This window comes from Sarcophilus harrisii, chromosome 3 (assembly GCF_902635505.1).
Source record: "Sarcophilus harrisii chromosome 3, mSarHar1.11, whole genome shotgun sequence".
NCBI classification, from domain to species: Eukaryota; Metazoa; Chordata; class Mammalia; order Dasyuromorphia; family Dasyuridae; genus Sarcophilus; species Sarcophilus harrisii.
This window is the reverse complement of record NC_045428.1, coordinates 225600618-225618605: the sequence shown is the minus strand read 5'-3', so window position 1 is coordinate 225618605 and position 17988 is coordinate 225600618. Positions and strand designations below refer to the sequence as shown.

At 34.3% G+C, this 17988-nt stretch overlaps 1 protein-coding gene across 1 annotated transcript; it reads left to right on the top strand.

Annotated features, from left to right (window-relative positions):
* Positions 1 to 551: 551 nt before the first annotated feature.
* Positions 552 to 10399, top strand: LOC105750085 (probable G-protein coupled receptor 132). Its single transcript, XM_012546763.3, has 2 exons — positions 552 to 646; positions 8966 to 10399. Exon 2 carries the CDS (start codon positions 9133 to 9135, stop codon positions 10054 to 10056), a length of 924 nt encoding a protein of 307 aa, XP_012402217.2. The 5' UTR covers positions 552 to 646; positions 8966 to 9132; the 3' UTR covers positions 10057 to 10399.
* Positions 10400 to 17988: the final 7589 nt, after the last annotated feature.

The following is a 17988-nucleotide window of genomic DNA, read 5'->3' as shown; positions in this document are numbered from 1 at the left end:
GAGAAAGATGAAATTATCAGTCAGCAAGTCAGCATTTTATCAGCTGTTGTTGCATTTAGCAGGAAGAAACCTCTAGCATATGTCTGGATAGTTGAAATTCCTCATGACAGTGTAAGTCTCTCATCACAATTGTAAATCTCCCATCATAACCAAAAAGGAAAATGGAGATGGTTCTATTGTAGCAAGCATAGACTCTAAAAAAAACCAGATGATTCTTTATTAATATTAAGCTGTGCAGCATTTCAGTTTCCCTCCCATCTCCTCTGACCAAAAAGATAGTAATTAAAAAAAAAAAAGCAGACACAGGAAATAAAAGGGAACATATATGTCAACATTTTTTGGTTTATTGGTTTAACCTCGAGTCTTGTTTAATCAACTAATTGTTCATTTCTTCTTCCTTGTCTCTTTATTTCAAACCCCTGAGTTGTGCCTTTGACCAATGTCTTTGTTTGAAATAATGACTAATTATCTTCACCTTCCATCACCACCCACATTTGCCTCATTTTGGTTAGTACACACGGAAACAAGTTATTCTAAAGCACAAAATTGACTGGGTTTTTTTGCACATGTGAATAAACTGGCCTGAGGACCCAATCTCATGGTAGGAGTATAACAGAGTTAGGAGTTCTGGGAGTTGCCTAGTCTTGTAAGTATGATTCATAATTCTACCTTTCTCAAAAAATTATTCATCTAGTTTTAGAAGTTTAGAAATGTGACTTATTTGGGGTGAGTACTTTAGTCTAAGAGGATTTCTTCATAGGGTGTTCCTCTTTTCCCACCCTTCCCCATAACTCTTCATGAGTCTTCCTTTAAGTCTCAATTTATTGTAATATATTAGAAGGAAGACAGAAAATTGAATTAGATCTTAGGAGTGTAGAAATCCATTTCTGAACCTAATAAACTAGAAAAGCATTATGTGCTATTAAGTATTGGATATTAAATCTGAGGAAGTAATGCAATTTCTTAGTTATGGAAATGTCTTTTGCTCTCAAAGGAAGATGACATTCTGACCTTAAAAGACAGACCTCTGATTACTTTTCTACATGTAAACTTTAAAAGTTTAGTCAATAAGTTTTTATCTGGAATAAGTATCAGAAAATACCAACATCCTTAAGTAAAAGGGTATTTTTATTCTAAGAAATGCCTCTATTTGGGATATGGAGTCACTGACTCTTGTGAGGACAGAGTAAATAAAGATTTGTGTCCCCTACAGGACTTTAAATAGACTAAGAAATTTAGCCTATTTCAAAGAGGGAAGGGTGAGGAAATGAACAATTTCCATAAAGATAGACTTTGTTTTCGCTGTATCCCATTTATATTTGTTGACATTTGCTGGAGTATTTCCACCTGCTCTCCTGCTTCTTAGGGGTGTGATCCTGGGCAAGCCATTTTACTCCTCTCAGCTTTATCTGTAAAATGAGGACAATTGGATCTTTAAAGTTCCTTTCAGCTCTAAATCCCAGGTTTTCCTGACTTTGGGATTCCAGTAAACATTTTATATTTTCCCCCTTCATGTCCAACCCTGAAATACCAGTCTCCAGCCCAATTCAGGCGTTTAGAGTAACCATACTGTGTTCCCAACCGAGATGACACTTTTGACTTTGAGGTTGGATCAATTCTGAGAATGGGGACTCTCATTCAGGAGTGACAAAAAGTGATAGGGGAGGTCAGGCCAAATTCACTTCTCCCTTCTCTCTACACCTAAATTATACCTTTAAAAATATTATAGAGAGCCCCATCTCACTCTGATTCCCCAAAGCCCCACCTGCTCATAAGCTGTGCAACATATCAGTCTCTCTCACCTCTTTTGACCAAAAAAAAAATTTAAATGAAGTGGAAACTGGAAACAAAAGGGATTACAAAAGTAATTTTTTTTTTTGGAGGGGGGTATTGGTTTAATCCTACCATACTCTTTGCATGAAATAGATTTAGGTTAATTTATCCACATGTGCAAAAGACAGTCAATTTTGAATTTTTAACTTACTTCTGTACTGTGCTAATCAAAAAGGCAAATAAAATGAAAGTAATTATTTATTATTTCTAACAAAGCCATTGATCAAATGCATACAGCAAAGGGTTTGAGGTAAAGAGATACAGAAGAAAAGCTTAAGAGCTGATTAAATAAAAGAATCGAGGTTAAACCAATACATTTGTGAGGTAGACATATCTATTTGATTAAAGGTCAGCTTCAAATTGGATGAAGATTTTGGTTATCTGAAAGTTAAGGTTATATATATTTATGTTAAACATGTCATGCAGCATTAGGCATAATAGCTTTATTCACTTTTGAATAAATGAAGAAAAAATTGATTAATTAGTGAACAGGAGTCATAGGAAGGTAAATTAAGGGGAAAAAATCCTAATCACCTATAGAAGGAAACAAGAAGTTCTGCATAGTTTAAGAACTTATTTTTAATTCCTCTGTATATCTTAGTTGAACTTGAGAAATATAATGACACTGAATTAGATGAGTTTGATCATAAAAGTATTATAATATATTCATTGTAGTAGAGGATTTCTTCTTAGCATATTCTTTTCTCAGCCTTACCCATCGTACTTGTGACTTCAGTTGTTAACAATCTTTTTTTAAAAAATTAACATATTAGAGAGAAAACAGAACATTGTCTTTACCAAACCATTAAAGCATATGTTTAGAGGTTCAAGCTGCTTTCATAAAACTGTCTACAATTTCACAATCATCAATGTTCTTTGGGGAAAATATAAATGGTCAACATGTGGTATTGAAATATTTTACTCCACTTGCCACTTGAGTATTTTTTGAGAGCATAGCATTTCTGTTATGCAATGAAAAATGACTTTCCTGCCATCCATCTTTCCTTCCTTCCTTCCTTCCTTCCTTCCTTCCTTCCTTCCTTCCTTCCTTCCTTCCTTCCTTCCTTCCTTCCTTCCTTCCTTCCTTCCTTCCTTCTTTCCTTCCTCCCTCCCTCTTTCCTTTCCTTCCTTCCTTTTCCCTTGTATTACCATCTCCTGTCCTTTCCCACTCTCCTGTTTTTTTTTTTTTTCATTTCCCATTTCTCCATTATAGAATCAACCTTGCAAGTTGTATATACAGTACAGAACAACCTCCCAGTCATACGTAGGAATCTAGTATCTGTCTCAGATTCAAGATAATCTGTATTCAAACTGAGTGCTTGTGAACCCTCAATGATATATTAGTTTTTCCCTTAGTCATCTGAGGAGTTCAAAGCAAAGGCATTCAAGGAAATAGCATAGCAAGAAGATCTGCAATAGAATATTACCTCATAAATCTAGGACACACTTTCTTGACACCTTAAGCGAGGAGAATGAGCACATAAAGTGATCACACATAAAAGTCCCACACCTAGCGAATACCTGGGGAGGGGAAATCCCCTAATACTACAAGACCCAGGATGTTGTCAGATAATTATTTTCAGTGGGCCTGCTTCTTACTAGGCAAGATTTATCTCTTGGATAAGTTGTTCTGTTGCTTTGCTGGTTTGGGTTCTAACAAACAGAGTAGATATCTACTTGTCTCATAGTGACTGCTGAGTATCAGCTCATTGTAATGCTCTTTTCAATATCTCTTAGGTTCCTAGTGATGCTCTGGTAGCAGCTAGATCAGTGGTTCTCAAAGTTTTGTTTTCAGTATCTTTTTCCTATTAAAAATTATTGAGGATTTCTCCAAAGTGTTTTTGTTTATCTGGGTTATATTTATAGACATTTACCATATTGGAAATAAAAACTATATTTGAATTTGTAGACCCTCTAAAAGGGTTTCAGAGATCCCCAGGATTCTCTAGACCATATTTTGAGAACCACTGTTAAGTTTTACTCTGGGCCCCTATCTTCTGGGCAGCTTGGTGGTACAGTGGATATAGTTCTGGGTCTGGAGTCAGGAAAACCTGAGTTCAGATATGACCTCAAACACTTAGTAGCTGTACAATTCACTTTGCCTTGATCTACTAGAGAAGGAAAAAACTGCATCTTTGTCAAGAAAACCCATGGATAAATATGGTCCACTGACTCAGAAAGAATTGAACATGACTGAATAATAACACATCTACCTCCAAGGATTGTTAAAGGATCAAAGGAAATAATATGCATAAAGATAGTTTTAAGTTGCAGAGCACTATATTAATATCAGACATTATTATTAAAATATGTTCTGGAATATATGTACATTCACATTGTACTTTAGAGGGCAGGGACATTGTTGTATCCCCAGTGACTAACACATTTTCCTACTATTTGTCTTAGTCGATGCTTAAGAAATATTTGTTATTGATGATGATAATTAGACATAGTCTCTGCCCTCAAATAGGTCACAAGTTAACAAAGAAGGGCTGGGGGAAATCCTTGTCAGTGTCTTGTGGGCCAATTCTTTCTTAATTCTTAATTCTAATTAATTTTATCAATGTTAATTTATATTAATAAATAAATATCAATTTATGATATATAAATAATTTAATAATTACTAAAATGTCTTTTCCTGTGCTTCATTCTTTCAGGGTCCTGTGAGGCTCTGATAAGCAATATAGGCAAAGATATTAATACTTTAGTAGGTACTACTAATAGTTTAATAGGAAAAGGGCAGCTGACAAGCCAATTTGAGTAAAGGTATTGCGGCACTTTAGTAGGTAATACTCATAGCTTAATAGGAAAAGGGAATGATAAGGCAATTTGAATAAAGATATTACACACTTTAGTAGGTATCACCAATAACTTAAGATTGTTCTTCTAGAAAATGAACATAGTCTTTCAAATGGAATCATAAGGAATTCCTTCCAGCCCAGTCTGTGATTCTTTTATCTTAGCCTGCAATATCCACTTTGTATAATTTTTTAGGAAGAAGAGAAATAAAGAAACGGAGTAGAGAGGAGGGAATAAACACTGATTAAGCCCCTTCTATGGGAAGTCTCCCCAATTTCTCTTAATTCTAGTGCCTTCCCTCAATTGATTATTTCCTATAGATAGCTTATTTTTACATAGTTATTTGCATCTAGACCATGAGCTTTCAAGGACCTACATAGTCTTTTTGCCTTTCTTCATATCCCCTTTGATTAGCACAGAACTTGGCACAGAGTAGATATTTCATAAATTAATTACTGACTCATCTACTATGTGTCTGGCCTTGTGCTAAGAGCTTTACAAATATTATTTCATGTGTAAATCCATTTGCAAATTTATGTAAATTTCATCTGTTATATTTTTCATTCAGATTTGTAAATTTATTAGTATGAGGAATGCCTGGTAAGGGGAACTTCATTTATTCATGCAGATGCATGCAGATTAAGCACTAATATCATCTATTATTATTTGAGTGTGTATGTGATATAAACAGCCAGATGGTACAATTTTTGTAGAGCACTGGCCTGACAATCAGGAAGCCTCATCTTCATGAGTTCAAATCTAGTCTCAGACACTATTAGCTATATGACCCTGGGCAAGTCATTTAAATCTGTTTGTCTCAGTTTCCTTATCTGTGTAAAATGAACTACAGAAAAAACTTGGCAAACTGCTCCAGTATTTTTGCCAAGAAAATCTCAAATTGGTTTACAAAGAGACTGATATGACTAACAGCAGCATTATAGTTGTCATTAATGTCTTTTTTATTATTATATATAATATATTATATAATATAAGTAATACATATTATATATTAAATGGGTATTTAATAATAATACCTTCCTCTAAAGAAGTAAGGAATCATGCAAGATTTTAGGCATCCTGGCAGAAATTCTTGGAGTACTTTCTGGTGCTCCAAGACATTTCTCCAGACAATTTCATGACTTATAGTGGCCCTGATTTTGGGACATAGAGGTGCTATTATTATTTCAGTGAGTATCACATCTGGTAGAGATGCCCTGAAAAGAAATCCTCATTTGAATTGCCCTACTAAAGTCAGTGTATGGGGTATAATAGAACAACAAAGTGTTTGGAGTCCAGTTGAGAGAATATTTGAGTCAGCTCTGCTGTTTAGTTACTACATCAATAATTGGTTCACAAAAATTTATTAAGTGCTTATTATATGGCAGACATTGTGATGAGTGCTAAGGAGGTGTATATATATATATGTGTGTGTGTGTGTGTGTATGTAAATATGTATATGTATGTATATACATCCGTCAATCTATCAGCAACAACATTACCCCTGTCTTCAAGGAAGAGTAGAGGAAGGGAAGGTAAAGAGAACATACCAGGAAAGACCTTTTGTAGAAGTTGGGTTTTGAAATAAATCTTGAAGTCAGGGAAGCTAGGAGATAGAGGTAATGAAGAAAAATATTTCAGGTATGGGTGATAACCATTGAAAAAACTAATGAAAAAGCCAATGGAAATGGAAAGGGCATGAAAGAACAGAGAGTGGGCCAGTGTCTCTGGACCATAGAGTATGTAGAAAGGAATTAACTCTAAGAATTTTGGAAAGGTAAAAAGGAACCATCTTGTGAAAAGCTTTAAAAGCCAAAGGATTTATATTTAATTCTAAAGATAATTGGTTGTTGTTCAGTTGTTTCAGTGATGTCTGACTTTTCATGAAGTTTTCTTGGCAAAGATACTGAAGTGGTTTGCCACTTCCTTTTCCAGCTCATTTTCAATTGAGAAAACTAAGGCAATTAGGGTTGACTTGTCACATAGTAAGTATCTGAGGTTAGATTTGAATTCATAAAGATGAGTCTTGCTGATTCCTATCACAGTGCTCTCTTTAGGTAATAGGGATAATAGGGAGCCACTATAGTTTATTGAGCAAGACAAAAAACATGACCATAATTGTACTTTAGGAAAATTATTTTGGTAGCTAATAGAAGATGGACTAGAGTAGGGGGGAAATGAGGAAGGAAAACAAACAAACAAACAAAAAACAGGTCATCGCAATAGTCTAGATTTTAGATAATAAGGATTTGATCCAAAGTAGTATCTGTGTAAATGGAAAGGAGATAGATATGAGGATGTCATGAAGGTTAGAATGGCAGAATTCAGCCACAGATCAGGTATGTGGGATGAGAGAAAGTGAGGAGTCAAAGGTTGACACTTAGGCTTGCAGAGAATTTAAAAGAGAGTGAGGGCAAAGGAAGAGGAATTATGAATGTAGAAGGCTTTCTGAAGTTTAGCTTTGAAGGAAAGAAGAGATACCAGATGAAAGCTAGTGTGAATGATAGAATCAAGTCAGGGTTTTTAAAGGATGGAGATTCGTGGACATGTTTGTAGGCAACAAAGAAGCTGCCAACAGGTAAGAGATTTAAGATTAATAATAGAGTGGGAATGATAAAACAGGCAATATGCTGGCAATTGGAATGGAATAAGATCAAGAGGATGGTCGAGGTTTGCTTTGACAAAAAGGGTCCTCTCTTTGTGTGAGATGGGGAGGAGGAGATAGTAGGGGAAGCATTTGAATGATTGCTTTCCATCTCAAGATTCTAAATTAATAAAATCATAGAGCAGGATTATATATATTTAATTCTAAAGAATTAAAATCTTTTAAAATTCTAAACTCTATTGTACACATTTTACAATTAAGGAAAGTAAGGTGAAATGACCCACACATGATTACACAGTAAATAAGAATCAAAGTTAGGATATTAAACCACGACTATACCAGCTGCCTCTTTTGAACACAGTGCCTCTGAGATACAATAGTGACATGAACTCAGTTTAAAAAAAAAAAAAAAAAAAAAAACTAGGACCAGAAAACTTAGTAGGGTTCTTTCCTCTATCTGAATGTAGCTTTTGTACTTACTCTTTAATTTATCCCAAGAACCTAATGTAATATAAAGAGGCTCTGGACCTGCAGTTAGGTAAAGTCTGATTTCTGCTATTTTAATTAGTTGTGTGATGTTAGATGAATAACTTAACTTTTCTGAATCTAAGATTTCTCATCCAATTTTTGTTTTTTTTGTTATTATTGTTGTCATTGTTATAATAAATGTATTATTTCATTGATACCTGAAAGACCTGTCTGGGACAGAGAATGACTTGCCCAGTGTCATACATGTATATCAGAGACGGGAGTTAAATCCACGTCTTAATTCTGGAAGCTGACTTTTTATTTATTAGCCATACAGCAGACTTATCTGCTAAATGGGGTTAATAATATCTATTCTATGGGCCTTACAGACTTGTTAATAAAAAGTCCATCAATAAATTAATATTATGAAGTACATAGTTTTCTCTTTTTAAAATTTTTTTCATTAGTATTTTATTTTTCTAAATACATGTAAAGATAGTTTTCAACGTACATTTTTGTACAACTTTATGTTCTTCCCCCCCGCCACAGGCAATTGGGGTTAAGTGACTTGCCCAGGGTCACACAACTAGGAAGCAACTTTATGTTATAAATTTTTTCCTTTCTTCCCTTATTTCCCCTCTCTCCAAGACAGCAAGCAATTTGATGTATCTAATATGTGGCAGACACTGTTCTGAGTGCTGATTAACTGAGGTGGCATATATAAAGCAATTTGCCAGCTAAATTGCAATATTTATGAATAAACATGTTTTGTTGTTCAATCGTTTTTCAGTCATGTCTGACTCTGTGATTCTATTTGGAATTTTCTTGGTAAAGATATTGGAGTTATTTCTATTTCCTTATCCTGCTCAATTGCTGAGATTGTTGGGAGGAAAACCTTAAACCACTCTGGAAATGTGAGTTGTATGATAATTGTGGAAATATGTATAGAAGAATTACACTTTTAACATATATTGGCTTGCTTGTCGTCTAAGAGGGGGGATAGAAGGGAAGGGAGGCAAAAAAAAAATTGGAACATAATGTTTTGCAAGGGTGAATGTTGAAAACTATGCATGTGTTTTGAAAATAAAAAGTTTTATATAAAAAAAGAAAAAAAAAGAAATATGAGCTGTTACTGTTTTGAAAATAAAGTTTTATATAAAAACGAAATGTGAACTGTTATTGTTTTGAAAATTAAAAGTTCTATATAAAAAAAAAGAAAAAGAGTGATGTGAGCTGTTATTCTTTTCCTTCTTTTATTTGTAGGAACTTTAACAAATCTGCATTCTTCTTAAAGGAAGATTCCCCACTGAGAAAGAATATCAAGTGAAACATCTGGTTTCAAGGAAAGTGACTAATACACTTGTTTTAAAACTATGGAACAGAGATGAGTTAATTCCTTCTGAGACACATGAAAGATTTATTTTTAAAAAATGAATTACACAAATATGACCCACTGTTCTGTGAATTTTGAGATTTCCAAGACCATGCGCCTCTCCATGTTCTCCCTGGTGCTGTCAGCTGGTTTGCCCCTGAATTGCATGGCTGCCTGGTTTTTGTTGTGTCAGATCAGGACCAAGAGCATCCTCAGCATCTACATGATAAACATGGTGGCCACCAACCTCCTTCAGATTTTGACCATTCCGTTCTGGATCCACTATACCTACCTGGGACACAGGTGGATCTTAGGGAGGGAGACCTGCATAGCAATTAGCTTTCTGTTCACCACGAATTTGTATGCCAAAGTTGCTTTTCTGTGCCTTATTGCCAAGGAACGTTATTTCAACATCGTTTTCCCGATGCGTTGCCATGGCCTGGGCACTATAAGCATTGCTGTGAAAATCAGCTTCTCTGCGTGGATGTTTACAGTTTTCTTTTGCATCTTGGGATCCTACCTAATATATGAAGAAAAGGAAGAGACCGAATTCTGCCACGAAGGCTATCCTGTTACACAAAAGTATGCTCTGTTCAAAATGTACACCATGTTCTTCTCCTTCTTTGGACCACTTGGACTGATAGGATTTTTCTATGGCAGCATCCTGTACAAAGTCAGGGAAATGAGAAATTTGGAGACAAAAAAGGAAGTCTATGGATGTATTCTTCTCACTATGGTGACATTCATTTTGGTCTTTGGACCCTATCAAGTGACATCCTTCCTTAAGAATTTCTTGGAAAGTAGAAAGAGGGGATCGGATTTTTGTGCAAAAGAGGAAGCACTTTTTCTTCCTAGAGAAATCTCTTTGTGTATGATGACTCTTGGTAACATTCTAGATCCTGTGCTTTACGTCTTACTCATAAAAAGCACACGAGATAAATTTATAGCCTCATGTAAATGTTTGTGTTTTTCCCATCAGTAACTGGTCATTTAACAGAGGAAATTTATATGCTCAACTTAAAATTAAACATTATTAAGTGCCTAACCCTAACCCTAACTCTAACCTGACCCTAATCCTACTTCTAACTCTAAATTTTTACTGCACACCTGCATAAAATAAAGCCCAGAGAAAAGGGCATCCTGGATAGGGAAATGAACTTGGTTTTCAGAAGATCTGCATTCAAAACTAGCCTCAGAGAAATACTAGCTGTGTGAAGCTCTCAGCCTCCATTTCCTCATCTTTAAAATGAAGATAATGATAGCATCCCCCTCACAAGGTAATTGGGTGGATTAAGTGAGATAATAAATGTAATATGGTTTGCAAACCTTTGTTGTTGTTCAGTCACATCCAACACTCCATAACTCTGTATGAAGTGGTTTGCCATTTCCTTCTTCAGCTTATTTTCCAGATTGAGAAACTGAAGCTAACAGAATTAAGTAATATGTCTAGGATCACACAATTAGTAAATGTCTAAGGCCAGATTTAAATACAGCTTCCTGACTCCAGACCCAATGCTTTATCCACTCCTCCACCTAGCTTGCCTATTAACTTTACTGAGGTTTTAACTACTTGAAAACCTTAGTTGGTTCTTATTAATATAATAAACAAAGTAAAACAACAGACATTTATTAAATACCTTCGTATGCTAGCACTTAGCACAGTTTCTTGCAGATAGTAGATATGCAATAAATGTTTATTTTTTGATAGACAAGCACTGAACTAGGGTATAATGTTCTTCTCTAAAATATAATGTTCTCTGGGAGCAGGTTTCTTGGGGGGCTTCTGGATACAGCCTTCGTTTCAGTTCAGTAACCACCCCAAAGGCAGCTAGGGATTAAAGTCCAAATCCTTTATTGTCTCTTTCTAAGTCTTGTCCTTCCTTGGGCCCAGTTAGCTTTCTTAGAGGCCTATCTCTCTCCTTGGTTCCAAGAGCTCCTGCCCCTAGTCCTTTGCCTCTGCCAGCTTCAGCCTCCAGCCAGCACAAAGGTAGAAGATGGAATGAATCTGTCTCCTCCTCCGAGAGCTTCTAGTGGACTTGTATGTCTGGTCCTGAGAGCTTCTTGCTTATATGCCCCACAATGAGTATACACCAATCATTATATCACTAGGAAACCATTACTTGTTGTAGGATTAAATCAATGCTAAATTAGATTTAACCACTGTCTCCTCAATTCTACTTAGTACCTTTTTCAAGTTCTGGCCCATAACATCTCCTCGTAGGATCAGATCAATCATACTGAACCATGCTAAATTAAATAATTATTTTCTCTATCAATTCCACTGTCTTAGTACTTTGTAAGAATCCTAACATTAGATAATGCAGACACAAAGACAAAAACTGATTAGTCTCTAGCTTAAATTACTTCTATCAAGGGACATACCATGTTCACATATAAATGAGTACAAAATTTAGGCAAAGTAAATATAAAGTAATTTTGAGAGAGGAGGCATTAGTGGCTGAAAAAAACCAGGAAATGCCTCAGGTAGGATCCAAGGAGATACAATAGAAACAGTGATGATTCTGGAGTTGGAAGACCTGACTTAAAATCCTGCCTTTGAGACCTATGTGAATTTGGTCAAGAATAGACTCTAAATGCCTAAAGGTCTAGATTCTAAAATGAAGAGATTGTGCAGGATTGCCTTCTAGTTCTAGATTTAGGATTTGCAGAAAGGAGATAGTATCCAGAAAGAGAGAGGGTCAATAATGTCAAAGACCACAAAGATACTAGGAATGAGAAAAGGCCACTGGATCTGGCAATTAAAGGAGAGCAGATTCAGTTGATGGATACAATTAGAAACCAGATGACAAAGGGGTAGAGAAGTGAGTAGAAGAAAGGACAATATTGATAACTTTGTTCTAGGAGTTTGTCTCTAAAAGAAAAGAGAGACAGAGCTTAACAAGAAGACTGTCTCAGAATCAACCAGCAATTTTGTAGTGGAATTAAGACTGGAACCCAACTTTCCTCTTTCTATGCAATTTCTTGAGCAATGATAGTGATTGCTGTCTGTCCTTCCTTTTTAAAGAGGACCAATGACAACACAGGATGATGAATTGACTTGTGTGTGAATTGTACTGAAGTGAGGTAGAATTGCCCAAAGTCATTTGTCCAACTCTCTCTTCTTGAATCATTAAAGTCCTATGATAAGACAAGAAATCAGGAAAACAGGCAATGGTCCAGGATGCAGTGGATGACCTTGGCGTCTTTGATGTCTGACCAGTTTCTAAACAATCTGACACCTTTATGACTGTTGGAACAAATTATTTTCATCTGCCCATTCTACTTGGGGGGGAGTCTTCACATATTTGGGGGAGACATCCCTTAACTCACTAAGGGTTTGTCTAAATTCTTGGGCACATAATGCAGGTTATTAAATCTTAATTTTCCAAAAGCTTAAAGTGGAGGCAGGCAACCTTTACTCCCCTCTACCCCCCATTTTAAGTCATTAAGCCGCAGAAAACATTTATTATAGAAGTGAAAAAGCAAAAAAAGAGGAACATAGATAAGATTAGAATATTATTCTTACGCCATTGCCTCGCCAGCACCAACAGTACCTGTTTTTACTCCCACTCTAATGTCATCACATTTGAATGTGACAATGATGACAGGCTGCGTGAGATAAAAATGCTTTTTTGAAAAAAAAAAAAAGAAACCTGCTACTGCTGTAGTTCCAGGTTTCTTCAAATGCTTGCCACAAAGTTGAAGAAACTAAAATACATAACAGATCCATCCAGACATCTTCCCTTTCATAGAAAAGCCCTTAGAACTCATGATGGAAAATGTTATATACATTCAGAGAAAAAATTGATGGAGTCTGAATGCAGATCAAAGCATACTGTTTCACTTTTATTTTTTTCATGGTTTTCCCCTTTTATTCTGTTTTTTTTCTTTCAAAATATGACTAATATGAAAGTATATTTTGTATGATTGTACATATATAACCTATATCACCTCTCTTGCTTACTGTCTTGGGGGGAGGGGAGAAAGAAAAGGAGAAAATTTGGAACTTAAAATTTTATTTAAAAATGAATACTAAAAATTGTCTTAACATGTAATTGGAAATAATAAAATACTATTTATTTGATACTATTATTTATTTGTTTCTTTTATATTAATATATAATATATTATTAATTTATTTAATATTTAATACTATTATTTATTTAATATAATATTTAAAAGAAAAAAAAAAGCTCTTAGAATCCAATATTAACAATGGAGAAGTTTTACTGAACTGAGAATGAAAACTGGAATTTGATAATAGGATAATGTACCTAGATGCTGAAGGAAAGAGCAATGTTGTCATTATTTGCTGCTTCCAAATTATGTCCTTTTGTGATTTTTAGATGAAAGCCTTGTATAATAGCACTGACAATTGTAATATCACATATGGACCTTACTTTAGAACATGGTGTATTTGTTAGAGGTAGAGTCAGTGGTACCATACTGCTTCACTGTTGCTGAAATTGATAAGTGTGAGCTCCTTTTTTCTCCTAGTTTCTACAATTGTAATTGTGAGGATCTATGAGAAGGGAGCAAATAGAAGCTGGGTACAAATTCTAATTCTCACTAAAAAAAAAAACCCAAAAAACCTGTCTCCTATCTTGGGTCATCATTACCTTGAAATTTGATCTTGAAAGTCAACTATTCCTTTATACTATTGTACTATTTGCATATCAGTAAATATATATATTTACTTAGAAATATGTTTATATCAATTGAATTGTATATTTATACAATTATGTGTTTATATATACACACATATATATCACAATAAACACATATACACATGTGCTTATATAATGCAGACAAATCTACGCATAGGGATGCATGTTATATGTATACATACAAACATTTGCACACACAACTGCATATACAAATATAAATCTATGCAACAAATATCCAAATATGTTGTATATGTATATTGGTGTATACTGATATATATATATATATATATATATATATATATATATATGTATGCACATATAAAATATGTCTTCCTTTTTTCTTCCCTCCCTCCCTCCCTTCATTATTTCTTTTTTCCTTTCTTTTTCTTTCTTTCTTTCTTCCTTCCTTCCTTCCTTCCTTCCTTTCTTTTTCTTTCTTTCTTTCTTTCTTTCTTTCTTTCTTTCTTTCTTTCTTTCTTTCTTTCTTTCTTTCTTTCTTTCTTTCTTTCTCTCTCTCTCTCTCTCTCTCTCTCTCTCTCTCTCTCTCTCTCTCTTTACCAAAAACCTCAGTGACTTCCCCTCTCAGTCTGATAGTCTGATTTCTTTTTTTGGATTAGGTTAAAAAAAAGGGCAATTCTTTGCCTCATTTCTTTCTTATTTAGCCTTTATCACTGAATGAGTCATTGCTTCAGTCAAAATGAGAAGTACTAAAAACCTTAGCTTAAAAAAGGCAAAGCTCTCCCCCTGCATCAGGATCATCTCCAGTCATCCTGACCTAAATCTGACTCTGGAACTCAGGTAGCTCTGGAGGAGAAAGTAAGGCAAGTGACCTTGCACAGCTTTTCCTCACATAAATCCAATTCACTTGCGCATTCCAGCATCAAACAACAATATACATAGACAATGCCCATATGCACGCATATATAGTGTGTAACTATAACCATGCTTTTGTATATATGCAAATCCTAGGTACACTTACACTTTTTAAAGTGATATGAATTCGGAAACTCCTTGTCTGGGCCTTTCCTGATCATGCCAGACTATCTTATTACCATAGTTAAGGCAATTGTGATGTGCCTTGACTGTCTTGATTAGCATTCTTTTGATGGGAATTTCCCAGACTGTTTTGTTAAGTCCTGATGGGAACCCATTTTCCCCAGAATATCTTCAAGAGTCTCAGTATTAATACACATCCTTTATCTCTTAAAGGTTCTTCCCTGGTACTTCCTCTCCTCCTCTGAGAAACCCCAAGGTTATATTTCCCCTATAAGAAATGCACTTATGGTGACAATTTTGCTGTCTTTTCCAGCACTCAGCCTGCTGTGAGGTAATCTCTCTCTCTCTTCTTAGTGTCTTCCTTTAATGGCATTTTTCTCCTAACTATAGCTAATTCTGGTTAGTCTGCTAAAATCCTCCATGGATTTAGCCTGCCAATCAATGGCATACTCACACCTCATGGCATATTCCTTGCTAACTATTGGTTTTCTGAATCTATTTCTATTTGCCACTCTTGGGGCTCTTCATTTTGTCTGTAACCTCTTCTCCTAAATAAAATGGCAAAAAGAACACTCTTGTGAATTTGTAACATGCGTCTTGTGCCTTATTTTTCAAACTAGGGAGAGAGGGGTAGAGAAACCAAAACAGAATGGTTTGCTGCTCATGAGAAACAAAAATCTTTAACAACCACAGGAAGTTAATACAATACAAACGGGTTAAAGCTGTATTACCACTATTTTTTTTTTTTTTTTAGTTCAGAATAGCTCTTTTTTGTTAGTATAAAACAAGTGTATGAGGTGTTTAGAAGCAACTAGGAGATCATCAAAAAATTATTTAATTGAATTAGAAAAGAATAATAACAAAATTCATTTGAAAGAACAAAAAATAAAGACTATCAAAGGAAATAATGAAAAAAAAAATGTAAGGAAGAAGGTTTAGACTACCAGATCTTAAATTATATTATAAAACAGTAATTATCAAAACTATCTAAGAAATAGAAAGGGAGATTAATAGAACATAGTTGACATGCAATTTACAGCAGTAAATAAATATAGTAATCTCATATTTGACAAATGTGAAGACAAGATTTGGGAACATTATATTAATTATTTGGGGATGTTTTATTAATCAAATAATTCATTATTTGGTAAGAAACATATTGGGAAATTGGAAAGCAATGTGGTAAAAATTGGGGTTTGGGGTATTGGACCTCAAAAGTATATTGGGGTTATGGGCTGGTGTTGTGAGGTGTCTCAAAAGAATTTGTAGACTTAGACCTCCAAATCAAGAGACAAAGATTTTATTATGCTACTAACAGTGTATATAATCCATAAGTTTTTAGCAACGAAAAGGGGTTTTAGTAATTAACAAGGGCCTAAGATCTCATTAAGGAGAAAAATGCCATTAAGGTATGGCAAGTGGGAGATTATGCCATTGATTAGTGGATTAACTGTACAAAAGAATTAGGGTTCTAATAGTGCTAGCTATTGTGACCCCTAGTGAGCTGACTAACCCCCAAAAAGGAGTTAGCTATAATAAGCAAATGGGCTAAATTCCAAGAGAAGTTAGTGGAACTTTGCAGTACAAACAGGTCTTTTTTGACATTTTTTGGCTTGACTTTCTGATTGGTCACAGTAAGTGTGGAGTTATGATGATTTTGTCAATGTAATGAATTCAACTAAGAATTCTCCCAAAGGTCTCCAACTGGGATGGGATTATAATAAAGGTCCATTTGAACAAAAGGCCTAATCAAAATAAATCAGATCTCATCAGGTATAGACCAATATCCTAGACCAATTATCAAGATAAAGTCAAAATATTCCTATGACCAAGATAAAAAGAGAGATATTACAAGAAAATTTGAAGAACATGGAACATATTACTTATCGGACTTATGGAAAGGAAATACTTTATGAATAAACAAGAGAACAGAGAGAAGTATAAAATGGATAATTTTGATTACATTAAATGGAAAAGATTTTGTACAAATAAAGCATGGGGGGAATTTTATAGACAGTTTTTCAGATAAAGGCCTCATATTTCAACTATATAAAGAACTTTGTAAAATCTATAAGAATATGAGACATTTGGCAATTGATAAATAATCAAAGGATATGTTAGGTAGTTTTTTGATGAAGAAATCAAAGCTATATATAGTCATGTAAAAATGCTCTATATTATTATTTTTGATTAGAGAAATGCATCTGCATATTGGCTGAAATGATAGAAAAGGAAAAGTGAAAAAACTGGAACACTAATTCACTGTTGATGGAATTGTAAACTGACCTAACCATTTTGGAGAGTACTCTGGAATTATGCCCAAATAGTTATTAAATCCCCTATACCTTTTGACTCAGCAATACCACTACTAGGTCTATTTCCAGAGATGATAAGAGAAAAAAGAAAAGAACCTTCATGTACTAAAACCTCTGTAACAGCTTTCTTTGTGGTGGCACAGAACTGGAAATTGCAGTCATACCTATCAATTGGAGAATGGCTGAATAAGTAGCATATGATTGTGATGGAATAGTACTGTGCTGTTAGAAATGAAGACCAGGCTGATTTTAGTAAAACATGGAAAGACTGCATGGAATAATGAAAAGTGAAATGAGCAGAACTTAGGGAATATTGTCTAAAGTAACCACAATATTATTTTAAGAACAATTGAGCAAATGAGTTATTTTGCCTATTATAAATACCCAAATGGACATATGAAGGAAAATGCTATCTACATTTAAAGAACTGATGAATAGAAATATATATATATAATAATTTTACATATATGTATGTGTGGGTATATATATCTTTGTAATATATTATACACATATTTATATACACATACATATATCACATATGTATTTGTATCTAATGATAGCCATCTCTTGGATGGGGAGAAAGGAAAAAATTTACATGATAACTATTACATATTTAAAAGGAATAACAAGTTATGAATAAAAGATTTGTAGTTTCATATACTATCATCTTTTAAAATTTTTTACTATTATGGAAATGCTTGTTTTACTTCATAAATTAAAAATAAAAAAATGAAAATATATTTAAAAATATACTAGTATATTCACATAAGGTATTCTTGGTAAATAAAACCCAATCTGAACAATGAGTCAAATAGCTACCTGAATAATAAAAAAAAAAATTCAGTCATCATATAATCCATTTCCATGTTTCAGTCAGTGAAAGAAAATAATTTCTTATTGAGGATTTTCTACCCCTTTTTTTTCTCCTCCAGGGATG

Bases quoted from the DNA above. Each gene is read 5' to 3' on its own strand.
- LOC105750085 (XM_012546763.3), top strand. From the start codon at position 9,133: ATGAATTACACAAATATGACCCACTGTTCTGTGAATTTTGAGATTTCC.